The 26,212-nt window shown below is 46.0% G+C and overlaps 2 protein-coding genes across 4 annotated transcripts in view; one reads left to right on the forward strand and one right to left on the reverse strand.

Annotated features, from left to right (window-relative positions):
• Positions 1-10,461, reverse strand: part of LOC105468343 (S-acyl fatty acid synthase thioesterase, medium chain-like) — a 29,916-nt gene extending 19,455 nt beyond the window's left edge. The window contains exons 1-3 of one of the 3 annotated variants that reach the window (XM_011718436.3): positions 10,417-10,461; positions 6,688-6,882; positions 4,231-4,361 (exon numbers count right to left, since the gene is read on the reverse strand). In XM_011718436.3, the coding sequence (XP_011716738.2) occupies positions 4,231-4,361; positions 6,688-6,719 (163 nt within the window). In that variant the 5' untranslated portion in view covers positions 6,720-6,882; positions 10,417-10,461. Of the gene's footprint in view, positions 1-4,230; positions 4,362-6,687; positions 7,203-10,416 lie in introns of those variants that run through there. The other 2 variants (XM_071070452.1, XM_071070453.1) reach the window with 2 other exon arrangements.
• Positions 1-26,212, forward strand: part of LOC105490653 (acyl-CoA-binding domain-containing protein 7-like) — a 92,462-nt gene that overhangs the window by 25,433 nt on the left and 40,817 nt on the right. The gene's annotated exons all lie outside the window — the stretch shown is intronic.

Below are 26,212 nucleotides of genomic sequence, written 5' to 3' on the forward strand. Positions count from 1 at the left end.
TGCCTGTAATCCCAGAACTTTGGGAGGCCGAGGTGGGTGGATCACTTGAGGTCAGGAATTTGAGACCAGCCTGGCCAACATGGTGAAATCCTATCTCTACTAAAAATACAAAAATTAACTAGGTGTGGTGGCAGGCTCCTGTAAAATCCCAGTTACCCGGGAAGCTGAGGCAGGAGAATTGCTGGAACCCAGGAGACAGAGGTTGCAGTGAGCCGAGATTGCGTCACCGCACTTCAGCCGGGGTGACAGAACAAGACTCCATCTCAAAAAAAGAAAAAAAAAAAAAAAAGCTTAAGAGGATTGAGCACAGTGGCTCACGCCTATAATCCCAGCACTTTGGGAGGTTGAGGCGGGTGAATCCTTGAGCGAGTAAGATGCCAGCCTAGACAAGGTGGCAAAAGCCCATCTCTACAAAAACAACAACAACAAAAATACAAGAAAAGAAATTAGCCAAGCGTGGTAGCTTTTGCTTGTGTTCCCAGCTACTTGGAAGGCTAGGGTGGGAGGATCGCTTGAGCCTGGGAGGTTGAGGCTGCAATAAGCTGCGACTGCACCACTGCACTCTAGCCTGGGCAACAGAGCAAGACCCTGTGTCAAGAAAAAAAAAAAAAAAGCTTAGAACAGAAACAAAAAAGGAAATGAAGTGTGAAGTACACTTGGAAGAGGGCCAAGTGGATGACTTGAGAGATCAAGTGCGCCCTGTTTGACCTTTGACTTGGGGTTTATACATTGGCATGCTTCAGAGGGTTCATCCCTTCTACTCTGATTCTTCCCTTGCGGTGGGCTGTCTGCATGTGCAGTGGCCTGCCAGAACTTGGGAGCGGCCACGTGCCCAGTGTGTTTACTGGAGTTGTATGCACGCTCACTTAAAGCATTTTTCCCTCACTAGTTTTTCTGGAAGAAGGACCAGTTAAACGCCACCATTTTGCCTCTTAGCGCACATGTGTGAATCCACTTGACCAGCTTCTGAAATCTTATCAGGAATCTGCCGATTGCCAACTTTCAGTGTGTTGTAGCTATTGGGGGACTGCCTTTCCCTAGAACTGGTGGTGACTAATTATTATTTTAGAGAGGCAGTTTAACAACTGCCTGACCATCACCTCGATATCACTTGACATTCCTGGCTGGGGGTGGAGGGGCCTCTCCTGCCTTGTTTATGTCTTAACTACCTACTGTAACATTCCCTGAAATAGAATAAGAAAGAAAACTACATATTAAAAAAGCCTATCATATGCTTGAGAAACTTGGCCCATAGTAGTTGCATTAAAATGTTAGAATTGGAGGATCTGTGGCCGGACACGGTGGCTTACACCTGTAATCCCAGCACTTTGGAAGGCTGAGGCAGGCGGATCACTTGAGGTCAGGAGTTCGAGACCAGCCTGGCCAACATGGTGAAACCCCGTCTCTACTAAAAATACAAAAATTAGCCAGGCATGGTGGTGCATGTCTGTATTCCCAGGTACTCAGGAGGCTGAGGCAGGAGGATCACCTGAACCTGGGAGGCAGAGGCTGTAGTGAGCTGAGATCACACCACTGTACTCTAGCCTGGGTGACAGAACGAGACTCTGTCACGATAAAAGGAAGAAAAAAAGCAGCCCTCCAAACAAATTACCAAGTCATTTATAAAAGAAGCAAATTGGGATGGTATCACACTCTTTGATAACAAAATCTGAAACAAGATAAAAGTCAAACAAATTGTTAAAGAAACTCAAAAAAGTATACACATCACGAATTTATCTCCTGGCCAGATATGGTAGTTTACACCTGTAATCCCAGCACTTTGGGAGGCCAAGGTAGGGGGATTGTTTGAGGCTAGGAGTTCAAGACCAGCCTGGGCAACAAAGCAGGACCCTGTCTCTACAAAAAAATTTTTTTAAAAAAGAAAGAATTTATTTCCAGTATCAAAGCAGTCTTACAGATGCAGGAACTTAGCATCTATTGGAATCATGAGTCTGCCTGAAGAATCTACTGATACAGCAATCAACTATAGCCCATGGGTCAAAGCCAGCAGCCACATTGGTTTTATTTATTTGTTTATTTTAGGCAGAGTCTCACTTTGTTGCTCAGGCTGGAGTGCAGTGGCGTGATCTCAGCTCGCAGCAACCTCCGCCTCCCGGGTTCAAGCGATTCTCCTGCCTCAGCCTCCTGAGTAGCTGGGATTATAGGCGTGCACTACTACACCCAGCTAACTTTTTGTATTTTTAGTAGAGACAGGGTTCACCATGTTGGTCAAGCTAGTCTTGAACTCCTGACCTCAAATAATCTGCCCGCCTCAGCCTCCCAAAGTGCCAGGATTACAGGCGTGAGCCACCATGCCCAGCCTGCAGCCACATATTCTGGTAAATAAAGTTTTACTGGGACACAGCTGTGCTCATTTTGTATGCATTGTCTGTGCTGGCTTTTGTGAGACAATGACAAAGTTGCAGCAAGGACTATATGTCCCATAAATGTGCAAATATTTACTATTAGGCCCTTTACAGAAAAAGCTCACTATCCTTGTACTAGAAGACAAACTTCATCCAGTCAATACATGATTAGGGAAGGTTTGGCAAAAGGACTGGTGGTGAGCTTTGAAGACTTTTTTGTGTTTCTAAGACTAAAAAAAAAAATTAGGGATGATGTTATATGCTCTGACAGAGTAGAAATAATACAACCGTTTTTAGAGAGGAGAAGGAAGAAAAAAGAAAATACAGTAAGTTCATTGATTTCATACAGAGAGTAAGTGTGTCTCTAAGAATACTGTCAGAAGAGGGAAAATGTGAAAGAAAAATTTTCCAAAATTGCCCAAGATGTCCACAGGTTGGACAGATGTGTAATAAAAACAAGCCTCTGAATTAAAGCTGAACGCTCAGCTGCAAGTCTTGGAGCCATCAAATTAGATGGCTGATCCCGATCAGATGAAGCACAGAGATGAATTAAATCAGTCATGGTTCTCCAGACCTTAAGATGTCTACATACTTGTTAACTTTTTATGCTATATACTTTAACCAGTCATAATTGTTAAGAATTCTGATTGTTAACAATGTGAATTTAGTAGAGACTGTGAAACCCTATCTCTACTAAAAATACAAATATTAGCAAGGCGTGGTGACATGTGCCCATAATCCCAGATACTTGGGAGGCTGAGGAAGGATTATTGCTTGAACCTGGGAGGCAGAGGTTGCAGTGAGCCAAGATCATGCCACTGCACTCCTGCCTGTGAGACAGAGCAAGACTCTGTCTCAAAAATAAAAAAAGTAATAAACCATCTTGAAATCAGCCACAGAAAAACTACAATTGCACATAACATTAAAAAACAAAAGGTGCATATAGTAAATCGAACAGCATCCACTAAAACAAGAAAACAAAGAACTATGGCTAATAAGGCAATAGACACATGCATAATAATTTTTAATACTTTTATTTTTAACTTAAAAATAATTATTATTATAGAGGCCAGCTGCAGTGGCTCACACCTGTTACCCCAGCACTTTGGGAGGCCAAGGCGGGTGGATCACCTGAGGTCAGGAGTTTGAGACCAGCCTGGCCAACATGGTGAAACCCCATCTCTACTAAAAATACAAAAATTAGCTGGGCGTGGTGGTGCGTGCCTGTAAGTGCAGCTACTTGGGAGGCTGACGCACAAGCATCGCTTGAACCCGAGAGGTGGAGGTTGCAGTGAGCCGAGATTGCGCCACTGCACTCCAGCCTGGGTGACAGAGCAAGACTCTGACTCAAAAACAATAAATAAATAAATAATTATTATTTTAGAGACAGGGTCTCACTGTGTTGCCCAGACTGGTCTTGAACTCCTGGCCTCAAGCAATCCACCTGCCTCAGCCTCCCAAAGTGCTGGTATTACAGGCATGAGCCACTGCACCTGGATTTATAGCAGTCTTTTTAGATTATATTCAAAAGCAAAGCAGAAAAAGGGAAAATAGAACACATCATGGGAAAAATTGGAAACAATTGCAAGATGGTAGATTCAGTTCAACCATATCAATAATTATACCAAAGACAAACGCAGTATTAGAATATCATCTCCTAAAAGGTCCTTCTGCCACTAATGATAAGAACAAAGTAAAGGCAACTTACTTTAGAAATATAAAAGTTACCCTATGGAAGCGTAATCTTGAAAGTTTATTATTAACTATCTACCAGGAAGGAAAGTCTTGACCAAACTTCAAATTCTAATACATTTATGTCATCTGCCGTTATAAATTGTTTAAATGATGTTAAAAATGAACATACCTTCCAGTGAATCATGAGTATCTTGGCCCCATTTGGCAAAATGAACTGAGCCACCTGCTACCCAGGGAAAGCAAATCAGCTTAAAAGTTGCCTCAGGGTTTTTGTATAAGCAGTTGAAAACCTTTTCATTCCTAGGGAGAAAATTCAAATATATGTAACATTATGTATATCAATTAAGTTCCCCATACTGAATTACCTGTGTTTTAATGAAAATCTTTATTAATTATAAGAAAATGTGTTCAAATATAAAGTGATTGCAAATTTTTCCAATAAGAAAGGGCAAAAAAGGTTTTTACAGTCTGTGCTGACAATTTGAATACATAGACTTTTAGGACTGGGCATGGTAGCTCATGCCTGTAATCCCAGCAATTTGGGAGGCCAAGGCAGGAGGATCACTTGCAACCAGGAGTTTAAAGCTAGTCTGGACAAGACAGTGAGACCTCATGTCTTCAAAAAAAAATTGAAAGTTAGGTTGGCATTGCAGTACACAGCTATGATCCCAGCTACTTGGGAGGCAGAGGCAGGAGGATCTCTGGAGCCTAGGATTTTGATGGTGCAGAGAGCTATGACTGAACCACTGAATTCCAGCCTCAGTGACAGAGTAACATCTTGCCTCTAATTTTTTTTTTTTTTTTTTTTTAAGACCTAGTCTCACTTTGTTGCCCAGGCTGGAGTGCAGTGGCACGATGTTGGTTCACAGCAACCTCCACCTTCCAGGTTCAAGTGATTCTCCTGCCTCAGCCTCCCAAGTAGCTGGGATTACAGGCAAGTGCCACCAAGCCCAGCTAATTTTTTTATGTTTTAGTAGAGACGGCGTTTCTCCATGTTGGTCAGGCTGGTCTCGACCTCCCAACCTCAGGTGATTCGCCCGCCTCAACCTCCAAAAGTGCTGGGATTACAAACATGAGCCACCACGCCCAGCCCTTGTCTCTAATTTTTAAATTAAATAAACTTTTAGGGATGTAGGTGAAATTGTCACATACCTATATATAACATTCAGTAAGTGCATTTTATATGCACACTTGAAGTGACATAAATGTTAATTTAGAAACTGCCTTTTTCACAATTTGGTGAATACTTTTATCCAAACCATTCATGGACAGCTTCGATCTTGGTATCTTCATGATCTCCAGAGTCACTTTTCAAGTTATATGTCAGTTTTATAGAGCATATAATTTTGACTTCCTTCTGAATGTTTGATAAACAGTGCTTTATACATTTACTTATAGGCTGGGCTCAGTGGCTCATGCCTGTAAGCCTGGCACTTTGGGAAGCCAAGGGAGGCAGATCACTAGAGGTCATGAGTTCGAGAGCAGCCTGGCCAACATGGCAAAACCCTGTCTCTATAATAATACAAAAATTAGCTGGATGTGGTGGTGGGCAACTGTAATCCTGGGTACTCGGGAGGTTGGGGCAGGAGAATTACTTGAACCCAGGAGGCGGGGGTTACAGAGAGCCGAGATCGCACCACTGCTCTCCAGCCTGGGTGACAGAGTGAGACTCCATCTCAAAACAAACAAACAAACCAATCTACTTATAGTGTCACTGGAATTTTATTCCAAGATCCAAGTACCCAATCAGGTGATATTAGGAAAAGTTCTTTTTGAAAAAGTCATCCTATCTGTACACATTTGCGCTCGCCACAATTTCAATGATTTCTATAAAGTTTCCAAATTGACCATTAAATTCCTTACAAAGATATATAATATTCCCAAATGTGAGGTTCTAAACCCTAGTATAATGATGAAATCTGTTATACCCCTCTCTTGTGTTTTCAGTTGATCTCTACAAACATCGAAAACTAACACCAACTGATACCTTTTCAGGTTAACTTGTGTTCTGTAACGGGTACTTTGTTCTTCATAACAAGATAATTGAGAACACCCATAAAATGAGAGATTTTAGATGAACCTAGGCACAAACGAAAATTTTTTTGGCGGGGCAGGGGGTAGATAATTTCTGGAGAAAAACTCCCTGCTGTTTATTTGGGCGCTTATGTAAATATTTACTAGTTTAAAGATAAAGGCAAAAAAGACGAATTATTTTTTATTTTATTTTATTTTATTTTTTGAGATGGAGTCTCGCTGTCAACCAGGCTGGAGTGCAGTGGTACGATCTCGTCTCACTGCAACCTCCACCTCCTGGGTTCCAGCAATTCTCCTGCCTCAGCCTCCTGAGTGGCTGGGATTACCACCATCCTGAGTGTGTGCCACCACACCCGGCGAATTTTTGGTATTTTTAGTAGAGATGGCGTTTTGCCATGTTGGCCAGGCTGGTCTTGAACTCCTGACCTCAGGTGTTTCACCTGCCTCAGTCTCCCAAAGTGCTAGGATTACAGGCATGAGTCACTGCACCTGACCGAGAAGCCTCTTTCAAACTAAAAAGAGAGTCGCACAAAGGCAGGGTATCGGAGCCCCGGGATGGAGGAAGAGCCTGGTGGCGCAAGGAGTGACCTACCTGGTTCTCTTAGCTTGGTCTCCTCTGTCCATGCTGTGAGGTGAGGGGGCAAGATTGCTGGTCTCTGCGGTGTGTTGAATGCCCAACAGCACTCAGTTCCTCTTGAGAGGCAGAACCTCTGCTCAGCCTTGTGCACACAGAAAAGTGAGTAGATTTCTGTTTAAAGGCTCTGACTCTTATTGACTGCTCCAACTTCTGTTAAAAACGAAGAAGGTGAGAGGCAAAGGAAGGAGAAGACAGAGAAGAGAAAAAAAAATGACAGTGGTGATGACAAAGGAGAAGAAGAAATGGGTTAGAAGCAACACAACTGATGTTATTCAGATAAGGAGTCACCACCCTTCACCGCACCCCGTTCATATCCAATTCGCAGTAACCGCCTCCACTGTCAGGACTGCCCACATATATACAGAAAGACAAAGATGCAACATTTCCAGACTGTAGCCATGAAACAAGCCTCCTCCTAAAAGAACAGAAAACATTCCATACATACTAGAAAATTAGGGTAAGGGTGAGGGATGTTTGTTTTGACAACAGAGATATCCTAGCTTTCTAGGTGTTTATAAAGTTGTGCTCCTTTAAATCTCAAGAAAGAGGCTGGGCATGGTGGCTCATCCCAGTACTTGAGGTCAGGAGTTCGAGACCAGCCTGGCCAACGTGGTGAAACTCCCATCTCTACGGAAAATACAAAAATTAGCTGGACATGTGTCACATGGCTGTAATCCCAGTTAGTCGGGAGGCTGAGGCAGGAGAATTGCTTGAACTCGGGAGATGGAGGTTGCAGTGAGCTGAGATCGCACCATTGCACTCCAGTCGGAGCAACAGACTGAGACTCCATCTCAAAAAATAAAATAAAATAAATCTCAAGAAAGAGGGATTCTTAAAAAAGGCTTCACTGCTGTGCCAAACTTCCCATTTTACAAGCTTCAAATATTCAGAAAAGGGAAGAAAAATACCGAAAGATCTGTTATTTATTTATTTATTTATTTATTTATTTATTTATTTATTTATTTTTGAGACAGAGTCTCACTCTGTCACCCAGGCTGGAGTGCAGTGGCTCTATCTTGGCTCACCTCCCAGGTTCCACCTCCCAGGTTCAAGTGATTCTCCTGTCTCAGCCTCGCAAGTAGCTGGGATTACAGGGGCCCGTCACTGCGCCCAGATAACTTTTGTATTTCTAGTAGAGACAGGGTTTTGCCATGTTGCCCAGGCTGGTCTTGAACTCCTGACCTCAAGTGATCCACCCACGTCAGCCTCCCAAAGTGCTGGGATTACAGGCATGAGCCACAACACCTGGCCAGATGTGTTATTTATTTATTTATTTATTTAGAGACTGAGTCTCGCTATATCGCCCAGGCTAGAGTGTGGTGGCGCCACCTGGGCTCACTACAACCTCTACGTCCCAGGTTCAGGTGATTCCTCTGCCTCAGCCTCCCAAGTAGCTGGGATTACAGGCACCCGCCACCACGCCTTGCTAATTTTTGTATTTTTAGTAGAGACGGGAGTTTCACCATGTTGGCCAGGCTGGTCTTGAACTCCTGACCTCAAGTGCAGTTCTGTCATTTATAAAGGTCTTTATCTTCTTACTTCCTAGGAGCTCTCTGGATCCCAAGTATTCATTTTAAGGCCACACTTAACTTGACAGGCTTAGTTGTGACTTTCAACACAGTTCCAGAGAGCCCAGGTGAATCCCTCAGCCTCCAGTTTTTATCACGTAGTGGAGGGCATTTTTAGGAACAGAAAGATGTTCCTAAATAGAGGAAGAAAGTTTATGGAGGGTGGGGAGCCCATCTGTTTGTTTCTTAGAGCCTTTTCTTAGTAATTCTGGGCCAGAGCCATCATCACCTCTCAGAAAAAAATCACCTGAATGACTCATGAGGATTTCACATACTTTATGTGGAAATAGTTCTTTCTTAGGTAATCATATGAAAGGCAGAAAAAGACAGCAAGTTCTTCCAAGGAAAATAGGCAGTCAGAGCTGGGATACAAATTTTTTGGTGTTGAGAATTAAAAGTTGTTACGGAGCATTACAAAGTTTTCATAAAAGTAGGTTGTATTCCTGCAACCCTTTCTAATTGAAGGACATTAAAACCTTGTTTTGTATTATTTTTTTGACTTGGCACAGTCTGTGATCAATTAATACCTGGGAGGATTAAACATTTAACCACTGTCCAAGTTGACTCAAGAAATGTTTTCCAAGTTGAGTAAAATGTCCTGGGTTTTGTTTTCAACACTGGAGGGATCCTCCAGTAAAAATAACAGCGACTCTCTCCTCAAAGTTAAATCTCTAGATGCTTTCATTTGATTGAAGTACCAGATGAGAGAAGAGGGAGAGTGGGACAGAGACAATACTCCAGAGATAATGGCTTAGATTTTTGTGGAACTGATGCATAAAACTAGTCCAAAGATAAAACATGCCCAGCAAATGTCCAGCAGACTAGATTACCAAAAAAGCAATCTTTATAGAGATGCATTACAATGAACCTGCAAAACAAAGAAACACAGAAGAAAACTATTAAAAGGAGCCAGGAGGTGAGAAGAAGTGGGCATGGACTCATAGCAATGCAAAAACATAGAAGAGAATAGAATGATATCTTCAAGTACTAAGAGACAAGAACTGCCAAATTCGAATTCTATACCCAGTAGAAACAGCTTTTAGGAAACAGGACAATGTGAAGACATTTTCAGACAAGTAAAAACTCAGTTTGTCACCAGGAGACACTTTTTAAAGAAACGTTAAAGGATATACTTTGAGCAGAAAGTAAATGATCCCAGATGGAACATAGGAGATGCAAGGAGGAATGAAAAAGACAGTGATAAATATGTGAGCTAATGTAAATGAACATTGATTACATAAAATGGTCATTGTAATGTGTGGTGGACCTTAAAATATATACAAAATTAGGGACAGATGCAGTGGCTCATGCCTGTAATCCCAGCACTTTGGGAGGCGAAGGTGGGTGAATCACGAGGTCAGGAGTTTGAGACCAGCCTGGTCAACAAGGTGAAACCCCATCTCTCCTAAAATTCAAAAATTAGCTGGGCGTGGTGGCAGATGCCTGTGATCCGAGCTACTTGGGAGGCTGAAGAAGGAGAATTGTTTCAAACCGGGAGGTGGAGGTTGCAGTGAGCTGAGATTGTGCCATTGTACTCCAACCTGGGCGACAGAGCAAAACTCTATCTCAAAAAAAAAAAAAAAAAAAAAAAAAAAAAAAAAAAAGAAAGAAAGAAAGAATATATATATATATATATATATATATATATATATATATATATATATATATATAATTAAAATACAAGGCAAAATAATGTCAAAGTCAGGAACAGGCAAAGAAAGGTCCTTACATTATCTGTGAGTTTTTACTCAGTTTAGACTGTATAAATATGCATGCCTTAATTTCTCAGGCTAGCCCTTAGAAGAACAGAAACAGACTGTAAATCATCCAAACTGGGAGAGACAAATGTTTGTTTAATCAACAAGAGAACTGAGAAAAGGAAAGGGAAAGAAACATAGAACAGGTAAAGCGAATAAAAAGTAGAATGCAAGATGACAGATTAAACCCCAGATACCAGTGATTATATTACCTACAAACAGACTAAATTCTCTAGTTATAAAGCAATATTCACAGATTAGCTTAAAAGATAATCTAATTATAGGCTGTGCACATGAGACATATCTGAGAAGGTATTACTCTTAGGATTTTTAGATAATTGAAAATATAAAATACTCACTTGCCAGGTTTTGAGATGAACTCTGAGCAAACAGTCTGAAAGATGACCTTCTTTGGATAGCCACAGAAAGAGAGGGCACGGGAAATGAGGTAATCTCAGAACATTATGAAAGAACAACAACAAGAACAAAGCAGGAAGAACAACATGGGCTATGGCCCAGAAGAGACACAATGCACCACCTATTAGGAAAAGAAAAGCAGTTAACTAAACTGGAAGGCAAGGCCGGTGTGGTGGCTCATGCCTGTAATCCTAGCACTTTGGGAGGCCTAGATGGGCGGATCACCTGAGGTCAGTAGTTCGAGACCACCCTGGCCAACATGGAGAAACCCTGTCTCTACTAAAAATACAAAGTTAGCTGGATGTGGTGGCGCATGCCTATAACCTCAGCTACTCGGGAGGCTCAGGCAGGAGAATCCCTTGAACCCAAAAGGCAGAGGTTGCAGTGAACTGAGATCGCGCCATTGCACTCCAGCCTGAGCAACAAGAGCGAGACTCTGTCTCAGAAAAAATAAAAAAGAAAAAGAAAAAATAACTGGAAGGCAGAACGGGGGAGAGCAAGTGGTAAAAGAAGAAATGAGAAAGTAGTTAGGAGGCAGGTTATCAATGACTTTATAAGCAAAAACTTTTGAGGAGTTTGGACTTGATCTTAAGAGGAAGAGAATCTGATGGGGCACGGTGGCTCATGCCGGTAACCCCAGCACTTTGGGAGGCTAAGGCGGGCGGATCACCTGAGGTCTGGAGTTCGAGACCAGCCAGCCAACATAGTGAAACCTCATCTCTACTAAAAACTACAAAAAATTAGCTGGGCATGGTGGTAGTCACCTGCTACTGGGGAGGCTGGGGCAGGAGAATCACTTGAACCCAGGAGGCGGAGGTTGCAGTGAGCCGAGACTGCGCCACTGCACTCCAGGGCGACAAGAGCGAAATTCTGTCTTAAAAAAAAAAAAAGAAAAGAAGAAGAGAATCCACTGGAAGGTGGAAAAATGTGAATTGACTTTCAGAATGAGTGACTGGACAGTAAAAACAAGAGGCTGTTTTATAGATCTAGACGATTAAGAGTGATACCCGGTCTTATGATATTAGCAAACACATAACACTAGGGGCCAAACACCCTTCTAAGCTTTCAATACCTATTAAGACTTTTCATGTTTACAATCATGTAGGCATTATTCACAAGAATAATTAAGGTATTATGTCCCCCATTTTGAAGATTAAGAAAAGCTAAGGCACAGAGAGGTTAAGTAACTGACTGAAAGACACGTGGCTAGGGAACAGACCAGAGGGCAAACCCAAGTAGTCTGGTTCCAGAAACTATGCTGTTCACCCCTAATGCATTCTGCCTTTGTGCTAAAGTGGAGGAGCTGAGGATGAAAAGGTGGCTTGGGTTCCTCAGCTATTTTGACCATGAAACCAGTAGGAACTGATCATTTCTTAGCTATGGAGACCATGGGAGAGGGAGGAAGGAAGTGTGATGTCCAGCTATTTTATAGCACAACAGAGTGACTGTAGTCAATAATAACTTAACTGTACATTCTAAAATAACTAGAAGAGTATAACTGGATTGTCTGTAACACAAAGGATAAATGTTTGAGAGGATGGATACCCCATTCTCCATGACATTATTTTACATTGCATGCCTGTATTAGAACATCTCATGGGCTGGGCGTGGTGGCTCACGCCTGTCATCCCAGTGTGTCCGGAATTGGTGGGTTCTTGGTCTCGGTGACTTCAAGAATGAAGCCGCAGACCCTTGCGGTGAGTGTTACCGTTCTTAAAGATGGTGTGTCCGGAGTTTGTTCCTTCAGATGTTCAGATGTGTCTGCAGTTGCTTCCTTCTGGTGGGTTCGTGGTCTTCGCTGACTTCAGAAGTGAAGCTGCAGATCTTCGCAGTGAGTGTTACAGCTCTTAAAGGTGGCACGTCTGGAGCTGTTCGTTCTTCCTGTTGGTTTTGTGGTCTTGTTGGCTTCAGGAGTGAAGCTGCAGATCTTTGCAGTGAGTGTTACAGCTCATGAAGGTGGCGTAGACCCAAAGAGTGAGCAACACCAAGATTTATTGTAAAGAGCAAAAGAACGAAGCTTCCACAGTGTGGAAGGCGACCCGAGTGGGTTGCCACTGCTGACTCAGGCAGCCTGCTTTTGTGTCCCGTGCCACATGCCCACACTCCTCAGCCCTTGGGCAGTTGATGAGACCGGGTGCCACGGAGCAGGGGGTGTGCCCGTCTGGGAGGCTCAGGCTGTGTGGGAGTCCATGGGGGGCAGGGCTCAGGCGTGGAGAGCTGCAGGTCCGGAGCCCTGCCCTGCAGGGAGGCACCTGAGGCCCTGTGAGAATTCAAGCATGGTGCGGGTGGGCCAGCAATGCTAGGGGACCTGGCGCACCCTTCTCAGCTGCTGGCCTGGTGCTGAGCCCCTCACTGCCTGGGGCCTGTGGTGCTGGCTTGGCTGCTCTGAGTTCAGGGCTGGCTGAGTCTGTGCTCACCCAGAACTCACGCTGGCCCACGAGTGCTATGCGTAGCCCCAGTTCCCACCCACATCTCTCCCTCCACGCCACACCACAAGCAGAGGGAGCTGGCTCTGGCCTCGGCCAGCCCAGAGAGGGGCTCCCACAGTGCAGTGGCGGGCTGAAGGGCTCCTCAAGTGCCACCAGAGTGGGTGCTGAGACCGAGGAGGCGCTGAGAGTGAGGGCTGATTACCTCTCAATCCCCCCTCTAAACAGGACACCCTAACTGCTGTTGGGAATTTGACCAATGACCGCTGTAGCTACTTCCTTTTGGATAGGGTTGAAGAAATACCTGGTTACAGGCTGTCCCAGGATTCCTCGCGTGGTAACAGATCTTGAGGACAGTCGTCCAGGACAGGAGATTATCACTGAGAAGGCCATGCCAGTGTCCAGGAGGAAGTCAATTTCCTGGCCCTCAATGGCTGATCGGAATAGTTGTGCTCACCGATGCAGCAACAGAAACACTAGTTTTCCTCTTATACCACAAAGAGGACTGAGGAAGGTCGGATGTAGTGGCCCTTACTGACGCATTCTTGACACCCTCCATAGCTGCTGGCCAAGGTGCTAAGCTCCTCACTGCCAGCTGGCTACTGCCAGTGCAGGGCCTGCTGAGCCCACACCCACCTAAAACTCCTGCTGGACCGCAAGGGCCACGTGCAACCCTGGTTCCTGCCCGTGCCTCCCCTCCACACTTCACTGCAAGCAGAGGGAGCCGGCTGGCCTCGGCCAGCCCAGAGAGGGGCTACCGCAGTGCAGTGGTGGGCTGAAGGGCTCCTCAAGCACGGCCAGAGTGGACACCAAGGCCAAGGAGTCACCAAGAGCGAATGAAGGCTGCTACCACATTGTCACTTCTCACTAGTTTCATAAAGTCTTGTGTCCTGTGGAGGCTGATCTAGTTCAGGCATTGCTGAAAGTAGTAGAGGTCTCAAATTTGTCAACACTTTGGTGATCTTCATAGAATAAAAACTCAATCATTTTGATTTATAGAAATCAGCCAGATAACCTGATGAGTCCTACTGCAATTTATCCTTAATGTGCTAGCCAAGAACCTCAACCATAGGCACTCATGATGTATGATTGGGGCAATAAGATGTTGCTGAAGATGAATTGCCCAGCCACTCTTTGACAGAAGCTTCCCCACAGGCATGCCTGAAAATGTTTTTATTGTGTGGGGCCAGGCGCGGTGGCTCATGCCTGTAATCCCAGCACTTTGGGAGGCTGATGTGGGCAGATCACAAGGTCAGGAAATCGAGACCATCCTGGCTAACATGGTGAAACCCCGTCTCTACTAAAAGCACCGAAAATTAGCTGGACACGGTGGCGGGTGCCTGTAGTCCCAGCTACTCAGCAGGCTGAGGCAGGAGAATGGTGTGAACCCAGGAGGCAGAGCTTGCAGTGAGCCGATATCACGTCACTGCACTCCAGTCTGGGCGACAGAGCAAGACTAAGTCTCAAAAAAAAAAATGTTTTTGTTTGTTCTAAGTACTTACCTGGGATCTAGGCCCACGGGTGGCAGCCAGGGGATGGCTGGATTTGGGCTCATCATTCTACAGAAAGCAGGAATCTAGGGCAATAGTTTTCAATCTCGATTGTTGTTTTTTTAACCATTTAAAATTACCTGGGGGAGATTTTGCTTTTGCTTTTTAAAAATAAAAACCAATGCCTGTGTCCCACCCACAGATATTATAGTTTAACTGTAACGGGATGGAGCCTAGACATTTGTATTTTTTAAAAAGTTCCTTGTTAGAGTCCAGTGTGCAACCAGGTTTGAGAACCACTGATCTTTGGGTAATATGTGGTTAAAGAGCAATTGATGGCTTCTCGACATTGTCACCATGTACAGTTTAAGGGCAGAAAACTCACGGGTTTCTGACCCTGGAGCAAAAGAAATTCTTCAGGAATGTTCATTCATTCCTGGTTTTGGACCAAAGCTTGACACTCTGGCCCTGTTGCTACCTCGATCTGCAGTCTGAAACTGGCAACTGTGTGCGCCATTGGGCGTAAGAAAACCCATGACTGAAGCTGGGCACCAGCATCTGGTATGGAGCAGGACTGGGCTGTTTTCTTGGTAGGGAGGCTGTTGCCATTATGGACCACAACCTGTGGGCAGAGTCCTACACCACAGCACAAACACATCTACTAAGCCGAGCCCCACACCACAACACAAATACATCTACTAAAAGCAGCTGGCAGTGGGTGTAGCTGTTCCTCTCAGTAACATCATGAACGGTAGTTATTGGAGACAGGCACTTTATAAAAGGTGGCCACAAAGGGGCCAAGAAGAAAGTTCATCTGTCTTCTGAGAAAGGTTGGCAAGATGTGAAAATACCAGCTATGCCCATCATACCACACACTGGGAAAACCCTGGTCACAGGGACCCCATGTGTCATACGATTGTGCTAAGGGTCATGTTTTTGAAGTAGGACTTGCTGCAGAAAGATGAAGTGGCATTTAAAACCTTCAAGCTAATTACTGGGAACTGTTCCAGGAAGAAACTGCCTGACCAGCTTCCTTGGAATGGATCCTATCTATAACCAAAATGTGGTTCATGGCCAAAAAATGGAAGCCCATGACTGAAGCTATGTAGACTTCAAGACTAAGGATAGTTATTTGCCCCATCTGATCTGTGTAGGTGTCCTTCTTACTGCTGCTTTAATAAATGAGCACAAACCAAGTAGTGGAAAATGACATTAGTTTATTCTGTTACAGTTCTGGAGGCCAGAAGTCTGAAACGGGTCTTATTTGGTAAAAACAAGGTGTGGTTTCTTCTGGAAAGTCTAGGCAGAGAATCTGTTATCCTGTCCTTTCCAGATTCAAGAGGCTTTCTGCTTTCTCCAGAGTGGCTCCTTCCTCGCATCACTCAGACATTAGCTTTCATGATCACGTAACTTTCTCTAACTCTGACTCATCCAGTGCCCTTTTAGGAGAACCTTTATGATTACAGTGAACCCATCCTGAAAATTCAGTATAATCTCTGCATCTCAAGATATTTAACCTAATTACATCTGTAAGGTTTATTTTGTCACACAAGGTAACATATTCACAGGTTCCAGGGATGAGGACGTGGACATCTTTGGGGGGCAATTATTCTGCCTATTACAGTGGGTTTAGTATCATCAGATATAGAAGACTGCTGTCTTAGTCTGCTGTCTTAGTCTGTTACTTAGTTTGTCACCATGACAGAATACGTGAGAGGGGATAATGTATAAACAATACAAATTTATTTGGCTCATGGTTCTGGAGGCTGGGAAGTCCAATAGCATGACACTGGAATCTGGTGAGGGCTTTTGTGCTGCATCTGATCCCATAAAGAAGGCAGGGGGCAAGAGAGCACAATAGCATGAGCAAGAAGGGACTGAAGTCTTTTTTTGTTTGTTTGTTTTTTGAGATGGAGTCTTTCTTTGTCACCCAGGCTGGAGTGCAGTGGCGCAATCTCAGCTCATGGCAACCTCCACCTCTGTTATGTTGGCCAGAACTTCTGAACTCAGGTGATCCACCCACCTTGGGCTCTCAAAGAGTTGGTGAGAGGTGACAACGTGCTAGCAGCACTCACTTGCTCTTGGTGCACTTGAGGAACCCTTCAACACACCGCTGCACTGTGGGAGCCCCTCTCTGGACTGGTTGAGTCTGGAGCCAGCTCCCTCTACTTGCGGGGAGGTGTGGAGGGAGAGGAGCAGGTGGGAAGTGGGGCTGCATGTGGTGCTCATGGGCCAGTGCAAGTGCCAGGTGGGCATGGGCTCAGCAGGCCCTGCACTTGGAGTAGCCAGCAGGCACTGCCGGCTTTGGGCAGTGAGAGGCTTAGCACCTGGGTCAGCAGCTGCGGCGGGTGCGCCGGGTCCCCCAGCACTGCTGGCCCGATGACGCCATGCTCGATTTCTCGCTGGGCCTCAGCCGCCTCCCCGCGGGGCAGGGCTTGGGACCTGCAGCCCACCATGCCTGAGCCCTGCCCTCTCCATGGGCTCCCGCATGGCCTGAGCCTCCCGGATGGGCACCTACCCCTGCACCGCGGCACCCAGTCCCATCCACCGCCCAAAGGCTGAGGAGTGCGGGCTTGCAGCGCGGGACTGGTGGGCAGCTCTGCCCGCAGCCCTGGCATGGCATCCACTAGGTGAAGCCAGCTGGGCTCCTGAGTCGGGTGGGGATTTGGAGAACTTTTATGTCTAGCTGCAGGATTGTAAATGCACCAATCAGTGCTCTGTGTCTAGCTCAAGGTTTGTAAATGCACCAATCAGTGCTCTGTGTCTAGCGAATCTAGTGGGGACTTGGAGAACTTTTATGTCTAGCTAAAGGATTGTAAAACAGCACTCTGTGTCTAGCTCATGGATTGTAAATGCACCAATCAGGACTCTGTCAAAATGGACCAATCGGCTCTCTGTAAAATGGACCAATCAGCAGGATATAGGTGGGGTTCAGATAAGGGAATCAAAGCAGGCTGCCTGAGCCAGCAGTGGCTGGCTCTAAAATAACTAGAAGAGTATAATTTGATTGTCTGTAACACAAAGGATAAATGTTTGAGAGGATGGATACCCCATTCTCCATGATATTATTTTACATTGCATGCCTGTATTAAAACATCTCATGGGCTGGGCGTGGTGGCTGATGCCTGTAATCCCTGCATTTCAGAAGGCTGAGGCAGGTGGATTGCCTAAGGTCAGGAGTTCCAGACCAGCCTGGCTAAGATAGTGAAACCCTGTCTCTACTAAAAATACAAAATATTAGCTGGGCATGGTGGTGGGTGCCTGTAATCCCAGCTACTCGGGAGGCTGAGGCAGGAGAATCGCTTGAACCCAGGAGGCGGAGGTTACAGTGAGCTGAGATCGTGCCATTGCACGCCAGCCTGGGCAAAAACAGCGAAACTCCATTTCAAAAGAAAAAAGAAAAATACCGTGTGTATTTGTTGTATCTGTGTCTGGTACCATTCAAGGGTCGGGAGTTGTGGATACTCTCCTCAAACTCAGTGACCAACTCACTGAAAGTCAGTGGTTTGCAGGTGAAGAGTGTAGGCTAGAGTCCTGAGAATCACTGGCATGTGAACACCAAGCAGAAAAAGAGAAGCTGAAAGAAGAGTTAGATGGGGATGCCAGGGAAGTAGGAGCACAAAGAGGTAACTGGGCCTCTCAGGAAGAGCCAGGAGGATACCAACGGGTCAAAGGTGTGGGCCAGGTGCGGTTGCTCACACCTGGAATCCCAGCACTTTGGGAGGCCGAGGTGGGTGGATCACCTGAGGTCAGGAGTTTGAGACCAGCCTGGCCAACATGGTGAAACCCCGTCTTTACTAAAAATACACAAATGAGCCAGATGTCGTGGTGCATGCCTGTAATCCCAGCTACATAGGAGGCTGAAGCAGGAGAATCGCTTGAACCAAGGAGGTGGAGTTTGCAGTGAGCCGAGATCATGCCACTGCACTCCAGCCTGGGCCACAGAGTGAAACTCCGTCAAAAAAAAGAAAAAAAAAAGGTGTGGAATGCTTCTAAGAGATCAGAGAAGACAAGAACTGAAAGTATCCTATCATGCTGGTGACAATGGGATAATTCTAATGCAGGAAAGAGAAGCTTCGGGTACTTCTCTTTGCTTGTGGGAAAAGCACAGTAGCCTGGGAGCCCCTCTGGGGTTTGCCGCTGAAATTGGGGCGAACCCACTCTACTCAATAGGGGATTTGGGCTGAGCACCAACGTTGTTTGCTATCTTCAACAGAGAAGCCTTGGGAGCCCCATGGGAGTAGAGTGAGCTGGCCAGGTAAACTGATCCGATGAGTAATCTGATGGTTGAGGTAGGGAGAGAGTGCTTAACAGGGAGGCAGGATTGAGGAAAATTAAAAAGAAAGGGATGGTTTGAGACCATCCCTTTGAGATGGAGCAAAGTCCTGGAGTAGAAAGAGGATTTTTGTAATAATCACCGATTTTCTATCCTGCTAGATGGTAAGCTCTTTGAGTGTGGAGGCTTTGGTGGTTTTGTTCATCCTTTTTTCCTACCATGCAAGAATGAACAAGGAATTCCTATCATGCGGAATGAACAATAAATGAATGAATAGGAGTAGAAGACGGGGTAGCGGTTATCGCTAAAAAGGCATAATGAAACTTGTTCATCTAGGATGGGGGGAAAGGAAGAAAGGAAGGAGCGATGCTATAGAGATATTTTGAAGCGGAAGCAGAAGAGGTTAGAGTTTACACAGATGGCTTCTTTTCCCAGGGATGGAGGAGAGATCACTGGGCAATTATGGGATGACTGGTGATTAGGATAAAGTTGGAATGGTCAATAGTGGGAGCAGCTGGAAAGGCTAAATCCACAGGTGACAATAGCTGTCACTGAAATCTGTATCTTTCACCACTGGTGTCAGCCAGCTTTCTTGATCTTCTGTAGCAACGAGTATTATAGGCTCAGAAACAAAGATGGCGGACAGATGGGTTGGCCCAAGCATGAGAACTGGCAGGTTGGAAGGACAGAAACTAACGGGGAAGGAAAATCGAGGGTACCCCATAAAGAGAAAGGGTGTAATGGGATTATGACTGGGGAGTGACAAAGAGACAGCAGGAGAGGGCTCCACTTTCAGGGAAAAAGAGGCCCCAGGATGGGAAGTTGTGATGAGGACAGAGAGTAAGTCCATAGGAAAGAAGGAATGGGTCATGGGGAAAGTGTTTGATGGCTGCATTGGAAAGGTGAAATTTCAATGTCTGAGACTTAGGAGGTGAGACCACTCTAAAAGACCACCCAAGCACAGGCTCTTGTGGGGACTGTGAGGTTCAGGGGTTCAGAAGCAAAGTGAACTAAAGACAGCGGGAAGTATACCTACCTTGGCACAGGTGACCTTTTTGGTTCCTCATAAGATGAGGATCAGTTTTGCTTAACAAATCATCATAAGTGATGCCCTTCTTCTTAGGGGATACAGTGACTTCTCCCTGTGGGGTCTTGTCTTCCAAACTGACAACTGCACAGTCTTGCTGTTGGCCAGATCCTAAAATGTTGCCTTCTTCCGGCGGAGTCTTGGCTAAAATACAGACAGGCCTCTTTCTAGCAGTAGCTGCCCGTATGCTTAGAGTGAGTAAAGATACAATCATGGGGAAAGGGTGCTAGTGCAGCATCTTAAAAGTCACCTACAAGTGCAATCTTCTCTTTTTTTGTTTTTTTTTGGAGGCAAAGTTTTGCTCTTATTGCCCAAACTGTAGTTGCAGTGGCACGATCTCGGCTCACCGCAACCTCCGCCTCCCAGGTTCAAGTGATTATCCTGCCTCAGCCTCCCAAGTAGCTGGGATTATAGGCATGCATCGCCACACCCAGCTAATTTTGTATTTTTAGTAGAGATGAGGTTTCACCGTATTGGCCAGGCTGGTCTCAAACTCCTGACCTCCGGTGATCTACCTGCCTTGGCCTCCCAAAGTGCTGGGATTACAGGCATGAACCATGGCACCTAGCCACACATGCAATCTTCTAGGAGATTTTTAAACTAGCTTTTCTTTGAGTTGCAATTCCATTTTTTTTTTTTTTTTTTTTTTTTTAGAGAGACATAGTCTTGCTCTGTCACCCAGAATGGCATGCAGTGGTGCTATCATAGCTCACTGCAGCTTCAACTTCCCAGGCTCAAGCAATCTTCCCACCTCAGCCTCCCAAGTAACTAGGACTAGAGGTGCACACCACCACACGTGCCTAATTCTAAAAATTTCTTTTTGGAGATGAGGGTCTGTCTATGTTGCCCAGGCTGGTCTCAAATTCCTGACTTCAAGCAGTTCTCCTGCCTTAGCTTCCCAAAGTGCTATTATTATAAGTGTGAACCACCGCACCCAGCCTGAGGTGCAATTCCCAGTCAAGATGCTGAATATATTTGCAAGAATTCAGGGCAATACTGGTACTAACAGCCCAAATGACTGCTCCATGCTCTTGGAACCTGTATTTCATCAATTCTCCCACATGCCCTCCCAGTGAGTTTTAACACATCCCTGCTGTTTCCCCTGCAATGTCTCTGCATTACTCCATTTTCATGCTGCTAAGAAAGACATACCCAAGACTGGGTAATCTATACTGGAAAAGGGTTTCATGGACTTACAGTGCCACATGGCTGGGGAGGCCTCACAATCATGGTGGAAGGCAAAGAGAAGCAAGTCATGTCTTACATGGATGGCAGCAGACAGAGAGAGAGTTTGCACAGGGGAACTCCCGTTTTTAAAACCATCAGATCTCATGAGACTCATTCACTAGCACAAAAATAGTGCAGGAAAGACCCACCCCTTGATTCAGCCACCTCTCACCGGGTTTCTCCCATAACACGTGGGAATTGTGGGAATTACAATTCAAGATCAGATTTCGGTGGGGACACAGTATCATTCCACTCTGGACCCCTCGCAAATCTTATGTCCTCATATTTCAAAACCAGTCATGCCTTCCTAACAGTCCCCCAAAGTCTTAACTCATTTCAGCATTAACTCAGAAGTCCACAGTCCAACATCTCATCTGAGACAAGGCAAGTCTATCAGCCTTCAGCCTATCAGCCGTAAACTCAAAAGCAAGTTAGTTACTTCCTAGATACAATGGGGTACAGGCATTGGGTAAATACAGCCATTCCAAATGGGAGAAATTGGCCAAAACAAAGGGGCTACAGGCCTCATGCAAGTCCAAAATCCAACAAGGCGGTCAAATCTTAAAACTCCAAAATGATCTCCTTTGATGCCGTGTCTTGCATCCAGGTCACACTAATGCAAGAAGTGGGTTCCCAGGGTGTTGGGCACCCTCCAACCCCACTCAAATTGCCCAAGACTCACAAGCACCTGCAGTCTGCCCCGAGGGCTGGGGCAGGGCTTTTCCTGGTTCATCCTGGCAGCATTCCTGGCCTGTGGCTCTTTGTGTTGGCAATACAGAGGACACTGGGCTATTCTTATTTCTGGCTGAAGTTGCTGCCAGTTACATAAAGAACAGTGCTTACATTGATAAGGCTGTGAAAGTTTAATGTCTCCCATCCCCATATGTAGAGAATTCAGGCTAAGTTCTACCAGCAATATAAGATTTCCTATACTGTTCCTTCATCCCACTCAGACATTCTGCCACCTGTGGATAGTGCACAAGAAATGCTCGTATTTCATCTAGGAAGCCATCCAGCTATGGGTTAGGCCCCTGATGTGATGTGCCTGGCCTCCACAGTTACAACTAGTGACTTACACTTTTTTTTTATATATAGAATCTCGCTCTGTCACCCAGGCTGGAGTGCAGTGGTGTGATCTCAGCTCACCGCAACCTCCACCCCCCAGGTTCAAGTGATTCTCCTGCCTTTGCCTCCTGAGTAGCTGGGATTACAGGAGCTCACCACCACGCCTGGCCAACTTTTGCATTTTTAGTAGAGATGGGTTTCACCACGTTGGCCAGGCTGGTCTCAAACTCCTGACCTCAGGCGATCTGCCTGCCTTAGCCTCCCAAAGTGCGAGGATTACAGGTGTGAGCCACCGCAGCCGGCTTCTAAGATAATAATTCTTTAAAGTTAGAAATAAAAGTATTAAAAACTGTTCCGTATATCTCTATTGCCTTATTAGCCATAGCTCTTTGTTTTCTTGTTTTAGTGGATGCTGTTGGATTTACAATATGCACTTTTTGTTGTTGTTGTTAATGTTATGTGCAATTGTAGTTTTGCTGCGGCTTATTTCAAGACTGTTTGCTCGTTTCTTTGTTGATTTATTTATTTTGAGACACACTCTCACCCTGTCTCCCAGGCTGAAGTGCAGTGGCATGATCTTGACTCACTGCAACCTCTACCTCCCAGCTTCAAGTGATTCTCCCACCTCAGCCTCCCAAGTATCTGGGATTACAGGCACGTGCCACCACACTTGGCTAATTTTTGTATTTTTCATAGAGATGGGGTTTCACCATGTTGGTCAGGCTGGTCTCAAACTCCTGACCTTGTGATCTGCCCGCCTCAGCCTCCCAGTGTTGTGATTACAGACGTGAACCACGGTGCCTGGCCTACAGGCCTGCTTTTAAAAATTCTTGCTTTTAAAAATTCTGAGAGGATGTAATCCTAGAACATTGGGAGGCCGAGGAGGGAGTATTGCTTGACCCCAGGATTTCGAGACCAACCTAGGCAACATAACAAGGCCCCCCAGTCCCTACAAAAAATTTTAAAAATTAGGCACAGTGTTGTGTACCTGTAGTCCCAGCTACTCAGGAGGCAAAGGATGGGAGGATGACTTGAGCCCAGGTGTTTGAGGCTGCATTGAGCTGTGATTGTGGCACTGCACTCCAGCATGGGCAAGAGTGAGATCCTGTCTCTCTTTTTTAGGGGGATGGAGTCTTATTCTTGTTGCCCAGGCTGGAGTGCAGTGGCACAATCTCAGCTCACTGCAACCTCCATCTCTCAGGTTCGGCAAATCTCCTGCCTCAGCCTCCCAAATCGCTGGGATTACAGGCACCCACCAACAGGCCCAGCTAATTTTTGTATTTTTAGTAGAGATGGGGTTTCGCCATTTTGCCCAGGCTGGTCTCAAACCCCTGACCTCAAGTGATCCACCCACCTTGGCCTCCCAAAGTGCTAGGATTACAGGCATGAGTCACCACGCCTGGCCCCATCTTTAAAAAATAAATAAATAAAAATTCTTAGAGGATTTGACATCCAGGAAATAGCTGTAACCACAATTCAATGTAAAGGCAATAATGTAACTTAAATGTACAGTTAATCAGCGTCTGGGCCAGGACCCTCTTAGCAGGGCTGTGCAGTTTCCTTTGCTGGTTTCTCATTGCAGGCATATACAGCTGTAGGGAGGGGGGCTAACATCTAGAATCACTCAGGTCCTGGTAGGCCATGGGTAAACCACACACTTCTGGGCCTGGGTTTTTTCAGCTGCCTCCGAGATTGGTGTGAGATTCAGTAAGAACATGAACAATGAAAGGAGAGAGTCGACAATGTCGGGCTACAAAACCTCAGGCTCTTTTTGTTCCATGCTCTGTGATTTGGTCATTTTCTAAGGTGGAAATGGCGCGCCTCCCTTTCTCCCCAAGAGCCAGGTCTATCTCTGTGCTTCCTCGTGGTGTCCCAATGCAGAGCCCCGAGAAGAAAGCATAAAATGCTTTTGACTGGGAAGAAAACCTGGAGCACAGGAGGTGGTGCTTGATATAGTTTGGGTATTTGTCCCCACCCAAATCTCATGTTGAAATGTCATCCCCACTGCTGGAGGTGGGGCCTGGTGGGAGGTGTTTGGGTCAAGGGGGCAGATCCCACATGGCTTGGTGCTGTCTTAGAGATGGTGAGTTCTCGTGAGATCTGGTTGTTTGAAAGCTATGGCACCTCCCTATCCAGCTTTTTCTCTTGCTCCTGCTTTCGCCGTGTGACACGCGCCTGTTCCTACTTTACCTTCCCCCACGAGTCGAGGCTTCCGGAGGCCTCTGTAGAAGCAGATGCCAGAGCTATCCTTCCTGTATAGCCTGCAGAACCAGGAGCCAATGAGCCTCTTTTCTGATAAATTACCCGATCACAGGTATTTCTTTATAGCAAAGCAAGAACAGCCAAATACAGTGCTGTTTGGCACCAGCCTCGGGATTTAGAAGTCACACTCTGAATATGCCAGGCTTTCTCTGGTCTGTGGCTTCCTTTTCTCTAACTTTGCTTCTCTATGCTCCTAGAATGCCTATCCCCACTCACCACTGCCTTCTCTGCTAACAAACTCCTACTTCTGGGAGTTCAGTGAACAACCCCAGGCTTATAACTCTCAGTGCCTGTAATCCCAGCACTTTGGGAGGCCGAGATGGATGGACCACAAGGTCAGGAGTTTGTGACCAACCTGGCCAACATGGCGAAACCCTGCCTCTACTAAAAATACAAAAATTAGCAGGGCCTGGTGGCGCGCATCTGTAATCCCAGCTACTCGGGAAGCTGAGGCAGGAGAATCGCTTGAACCTGGGAGGTGGAGGTTGCAGTGAGCCGAGATCGTGCCACTGCATGCCAGCCTGGGCAACAAGAGCAAGACCCTGTCTCAAAAAAAAGAAAAGAAAAAATGAAAACTGTCTACCCTACAGTCTTTTTTTTTTGAGACGGAGTCTCGCTCTGTTCCCCAGGCTGGAGTGCAGTGGCGCGATCTCGGCTCACTGCAAGCTCCGCCTCCCGGGTTCACGCCATTCTCCTGCCTCAGCCTCCTGAGTAGCTGGGACTACAGGCGCCCGCCACAGCGCCCGGCTAATTTTTTTTTGTATTTTTAGTAGAGACGAGGTTTCACCGTGGTCTCGATCTCCTGACCTTGTGATCCGCCCGTCTTGGCCTCCCAAAGTGCTGGGATTACAGGTGTGAGCCACTGCGCTCAGCCAACCCTACAGTCTTATGCTTCTTTATGGGCTGTTCAAGATACTCTCTGGTTTTACCATAGGCCACAGTGGAACCCACTGTGAGCTCCCAAGACCATAACTGATTAGTCCATCACACGGCAAACCTGCAAGAACAAAGTGGCCGGGCCACAGACCACTTCCAGCCTCAGCGCACCCTGCAAAGGGACAATCTTCTCTCGTCATCATCTGGGTCCTGCTGTGAAGGCCTCAGATCCCAGTAGGGCCTTGTCCTTCCTTCTTCATTGTATTTCCTTTTGGAATTCCTTGGTATCCTTTCTTGCCCATCAAAGAAGTTCTAATAATGTTCAAAAAGGGTGGAGTCGGCTGGGCACAGTGGCTCACTCCTGTAATCCCAGTACTTTGGGAGGCCGAGGTGGGCGGATCACCTGAGGTCAGGAGTTCAAGGTCAGCCTGGGCAACATGGCCCCATCTCTACTAAAAATACAAAAATTAACCTGGCATGGTGGCGGGTGCCTGTAATCCCAGCTACTCGGAAGGCTGAGGTAGGAGAATTGCTTGAACCCAGAAGAATTGCTTGAACCTGGGAGGTAGAGGTTGCAGTGAGCCAAGATCATGCCACTGCACTCCAGCCTGGGTGACAGAGCGAGACTCTGTCTTAAAAAAAAAAGCGGGGGGGGGGGGGGGTGGTGGAGTCTGCCCTTTCCTCTAGGAGGTTCCTTCCCCCACCTCTTTCTCTCCTGGCAGTTTCCATCTCCACCTGGCAGAGCTGATTCTTTTGCTAAAGTTCCTCTTAACCCATCTGTCTCTTTTCCCTCCTTCTTCTCCTACTTTTCTCCCTGCTATGGTTTGAACATTTGTCTCCTTCAAAACTCATGTTGAAAGTTAATTGCTTTTGTACTATTAAGAGATAGGACCCTTGGAAAAACGATTAGACGGTGAGGGCTCTGCCTTCATGGGTGGGATTAACGCCATTATAAAAGGGTCAGTTCAGCCCCTTCCTGCCCTCTCTCTTTTTGCCCTTTCATCTTCCACCCTATGAAGACAAAGATAA

This window comes from Macaca nemestrina, chromosome 9, assembly GCF_043159975.1.
Source record: "Macaca nemestrina isolate mMacNem1 chromosome 9, mMacNem.hap1, whole genome shotgun sequence".
NCBI classification, from domain to species: Eukaryota; Metazoa; Chordata; class Mammalia; order Primates; family Cercopithecidae; genus Macaca; species Macaca nemestrina.